The sequence below is a fragment of the Ictidomys tridecemlineatus genome, chromosome 4 (genome assembly GCF_052094955.1).
Source record: "Ictidomys tridecemlineatus isolate mIctTri1 chromosome 4, mIctTri1.hap1, whole genome shotgun sequence".
Classification (NCBI taxonomy): Eukaryota; Metazoa; Chordata; class Mammalia; order Rodentia; family Sciuridae; genus Ictidomys; species Ictidomys tridecemlineatus.
In genome coordinates, this window is record NC_135480.1 from 54,239,496 (window position 1) to 54,244,400 (window position 4,905).

The 4,905-nt window shown below is 37.4% G+C and overlaps 1 protein-coding gene across 1 annotated transcript; it reads left to right on the top strand.

Moving 5' to 3' along the window:
• Positions 1-1,299: 1,299 nt before the first annotated feature.
• On the top strand, positions 1,300-2,245 carry LOC144376789 (olfactory receptor 5P76-like). The gene has a single exon (XM_078045066.1). It carries the CDS (start codon positions 1,301-1,303, stop codon positions 2,243-2,245), a length of 945 nt encoding a protein of 314 aa, XP_077901192.1. The 5' UTR covers position 1,300.
• The last annotated feature ends 2,660 nt before the right edge of the window (positions 2,246-4,905 follow it).

A 4,905-nucleotide genomic window follows, 5' to 3' on the forward strand; every position in this document is an offset into this window, starting at 1 on the left:
TGTTCTTTACACATAAGTCTTTTAGAACTATGCAAACTTGGCACTTTACCAGAATGCTAATGTTCAGATGCTTTGGAATTTTTAAATATTTACATTGATGATCTAAAAATTTAAAGAAAAAAATCTTTGCATAAATACTTTGTTTAGCATCTGGATGCTTTAGTTTCAAGGCAAACTTTAGAAAAAGCTTGGTGTATTTACCATCAGAGAATTTGAAGAAGGTGGTCAACCTGGGCCCCTAGCTTGATTCTTCTTTAGTTTTTTATCTATACTTTATTCAACTATATATAGTATGTTGACAGTGATATTATTTTATGCTACAAAATTTCAGTTATACTAGGAAGTGATTTGATTTACTAGAATATTATATTTATATACTCTCAATCATGCCCATTTCACAGTGATTATGATACTTTAAGCTACTTAGTAAAAAATATTTTCAGCTTCAAATATATAAAAAAATTTATAAAGTTTATAATAAGCAACCTCATTTATAACCCTAATGTGAAATTCATGTCTCACTTATCAAGAACAAACATTGCTTCTTTTAAAAAAAATGGTCATATTTAACTTATATATATTGTGAAGTATTTAGTAACCTAGGCAATCCTGTTGCACTTTAATTACAAGGAGGCTTAACAGAAATACCTGTTCATTCATTACCAGCCATAATGGACTACATGCTCACTAGTATTAAATGATATCATTACATAGTTACTAAAACAATGGACAATCATATTTACTAGAGTTCATATTCTGATTTGATGATTTGATATGTAACTTTGTGCAAGTTACATAATATCCTTCAGACTCTATTAATTAATCTAGAAATAACAAAAGTGATTAATAGTATATAAATAATGTAATAACTATATATAAAGAAATATGAATATATATAATTCTTAGCATACAGCTAAGAATTAGGAAGCATGTAATAAATATTAGCTAGAATTAAAGTCTTTCAAACTCTACGTATTTTTTTTCTAATATATTCAGCATTCACTTTTGTCATTTTCATCTGTTGTGTATTTTGTTCGGCTTTAAATCTTCTTTAGGTGTATTTTTGGGAACCATATAATATATAAAAAAAAGATTATATAAAGGAATTTTGGGACATTTCTGCTAGAAGCAACTTAAAATTACTGATAGGGTCAGTAATTTATTGCACATAAATAACTATTGGTGTTTGACCATCTTTATTTACTTCCCATATACATTAATGAAAATGAAACCATCATGTTTATAAATACTTTCCTGTCATGTTTTCCTTACAGGTTCATTTTTCAGCAGCCACTGTCTCATGGATTCCCTGGTCACTGGGAACCACACAGCAGTGACAGAGTTCATTCTATTGGGCTTAACTGAGGATCCAGTCCTCCAAGTCTTCCTCTTTGTGATCATCCTGTGCATCTACCTGGTGACCATCTGTGGCAATCTCAGCACGATCATTCTCATCAGAGTCTCTTCTCAGCTCCATCATCCCATGTACTTTTTTCTGAGCCATTTAGCTTCTGCTGACATAGGCTATTCGTCTTCTGTCACACCCAATATGCTTGTAAACTTCCTGGTGGAGAGGAACGCCATCTCCTACCTTGGGTGTGCCACCCAGCTTGGTTCAGCAGTGTTCTTTGGGACAGTGGAGTGCTTCCTTCTGGCTGCCATGGCCTATGATCGCTTTGTGGCAATCTGCAACCCACTGCTTTACTCCACCAAAATGTCCACACAAGTCTGTCTCCAGCTATTTGTAGTGGCTTATACAGGGGGTTTCCTCAATGCTTCCTCCTTTGTCATTTCTTTCTTTTCTTTGCTCTTCTGTGGACCAAATCGAGTCAACCATTTTTTCTGTGATTTTGCTCCATTAGTTAAGCTCTCCTGTTCTGATGTCAGTGTCCCCTCAGTTGTTCCTTCATTTTCTGCTGGCTCCATCATAGTGGTCACAGCATTTGTCATTGCCATCTCCTACATCTACATCCTCATCACCATCCTGAGGATGCGCTCCGCTGAGGGGCGCCACAAGGCCTTCTCCACCTGCACCTCCCACCTCACTGCAGTCACTCTGTTCTATGGGACCATTACCTTCATTTATGTGATGCCCAAGTCCAGCTACTCCACTGACCAGAACAAGGTGGTGTCTGTGTTCTACATGGTGGTGATCCCCATGCTGAACCCTCTCATCTATAGTCTCAGGAACCAGGAGATTAAGGGGGCTCTGAAGAGACAGCTTGGCAGAAAAATATTTTCTTAGTTATTCCTGCTATTTTATTCAACTTGACATAATAAAATATCACATAGTTTTAATTATAAAAGGAAATGAGTGCCTTCCATTGAACTGTATCTATTAACATGTCATTATTCAGTCTGGAGCTCTTCAGTAAACATATGGTGTATTTCAATTTTCAGATGACATTGTAGGTCAGTAGCTCATAGTGAGTTACCTTTAATAAAATCAAATCAAATTTAAAGTTAGAACACAAATTGGCTCACAAAATGTGCTGAGAGTCCTTTTAAAGTTGTACTCATATTTTCTCAAAACATTGTTGTCTGACATAAAAAACAAGTCATCACTCCTGTTATAGTTGGGATGTTAAGTGTCCTGCAAAGGCCCCTGTAGTGAAGGCTTGGTCCTTTTGGTGTTCTATTGGGAAATGGCGGAAACTTTAAGAATGCAGCCAAATGGGACATCTTTAGCTCACTGGGGCCATGCCCTCAAAGGGGACCATATCTCCTATCTCTCTTCTGTCCTTGAGTGATCATGAGGTGAGCAGTTTGCTCCGATGCAAATTCAAATACCCCAGCCACGATACACTGTCACAGTACCAAAGCAATGGAGTCAACTTATCCCCAACTGAAATCTCCAAAACAGTGAGCCAAGCCAAACACTACTTCTGCTCTTAAGATGATTACCTCAGCTATTTGTTATATAATAGAAAGATGTCTAACACATACTACAATCCTGTGTCCGTTTCAACATCAGCTTATCCTGAGATAAACCTGAGAGCTTTAGCTATGACTGTGTACATTGTGAAAGAAATTACAAAGTCCAAGAAAACAATAAAATTGCATGAAATATTCCTCTTGTAAAATGATTGTCTGTGGGGATGGGCTTTGTGGATCAATAAAATTTTGGTCTGTGTTTCTGGCCTCTGCCTTTGGCCTCATTTGTGGGGTCCTAAAAGAGGAACATGAGAAGCCACTCCTGAGTATTCTGAATTCCTCTATCAGGTCAAACTAGCTGAACTCCTCTGTTGGAATGAGCAGGGTTTCTGAGCTTCTAAGATCTGAGTAAAACAAAAACAATTATTCTCATGAAGAGAATTCAGCCTGTTGTGGGACAGGGAGGTTAAAACACTCCCCATACACTTTCCTCTGAAGGATTCCCAGTCTATTAACCTCTAAAGGAAAATGTTTTGCATTCCTATTGTTTCAGTTATGACTTATTTTTGTACCACTCCCCAATGACACTCTCTATGAAAAAATACTTAAATTTCCTCCGGCACGTCGCCAATGTCAGAATGTCTTTCATTAAATGCAAGATTTCCAGAGCATAACCGGACATGTCCTCTTTCTTGAGTTTCCTATTTACCACTAGTCAGAGAACTTACATCAGACTCTGTTTCTTTGACTCTTTTCTCATCTTTACATTCATGAAGTCACTTCCAGAAATCCAGATGTCTGGGCTCCTTATGTCTGTTTTTCAAATCCGTCTGCTACTGCCTTGAATCCTCCCCATAAGATATATGGGGCACCTCCTTCATTGTGTATCACAAGGCTCTTACAGTTTCATTTCATGTAACCACACTGTGACCAGATGCTGGATTCCTAAATATAGGATATATTAAATCACCACTATGTCAACAACAGTGCCTGGCTATATACTGCTGATAGGAGGAAATTCAAATACGCTAGTGTGAGCTTCAGTGCACTTCACAAACTGATAGCAAGACACATCTCCTGGCTCAGCTCTACCACACACCTCTACCTACTCTATGCTTAGTGAGACAATAGTGTCCTCTATTTTCCAAATACACCCAGATCCTTTAGATGGCTGCTCATTGGCATATGGTGTTCTCTCTGCCTGTTTCCTTCCCCTCCTTCATTTACTTCCAATCAGAGTTTTACACATTTTCTAGGCCCTTGCTTCAATTCATTAGAAAACTCAGTTTCTTTTATTGTCTACATTTTCTACACTGAGGGATCCTAACTCAAAAATGTCTCCTCCATTTTACTCTCTTAGTCATTTAGATTTTTGCACAGCCTCTTGCCTCCTGTCTCCCACTCCCACTAGAAGCTGTTCTTTATCAAATCTATCATCATGCTTTATCACTTCATTATAGATGCTTTTTGCGTTCCCTTTGCTTACATGCTATGTGATGTTAATAACTTCTAATCTGTATGCATGCTTCAGGCATGCTGTCTCATATATCCTCATAGCTACTCCAAGAGAGAAATCCTATTAAAATGATTATGTTTGAAATGAAACTGGAGAGTTGATTGATTTGCCAAGGGGATGTGGGCAGTAGGTGCACCTCCAGAGCATACTTACTTTAGGGCATTGAGATAATAAAAATTTTCCCCCCACAAGTTTGACATCTGGATAAAGCAGGAAAGAGTCTCATTTTAAAATGTTCCATCTGTCATCTTACTTCCTAACTTGAGAGAGTGTACATTTTTGCCTAAGATTAGTGCAGTAGCTGTTGGAAAAATATGGAGTCCCACATCCTCCAGAAATCAAGCATATTTACAAATTCCTTCCCAATACATTCTATGATAGATTTAGCCTTTATTTTATTCTGAGACATACTGAAGATAGTTGGATGTTCTCCAAAGAGTTCTAAGAATCCTGTCACCTAGCACTTCTGAAAGAAGGTACAGATGCTTTCCTTTATTAAAAAACAAAACAAAACA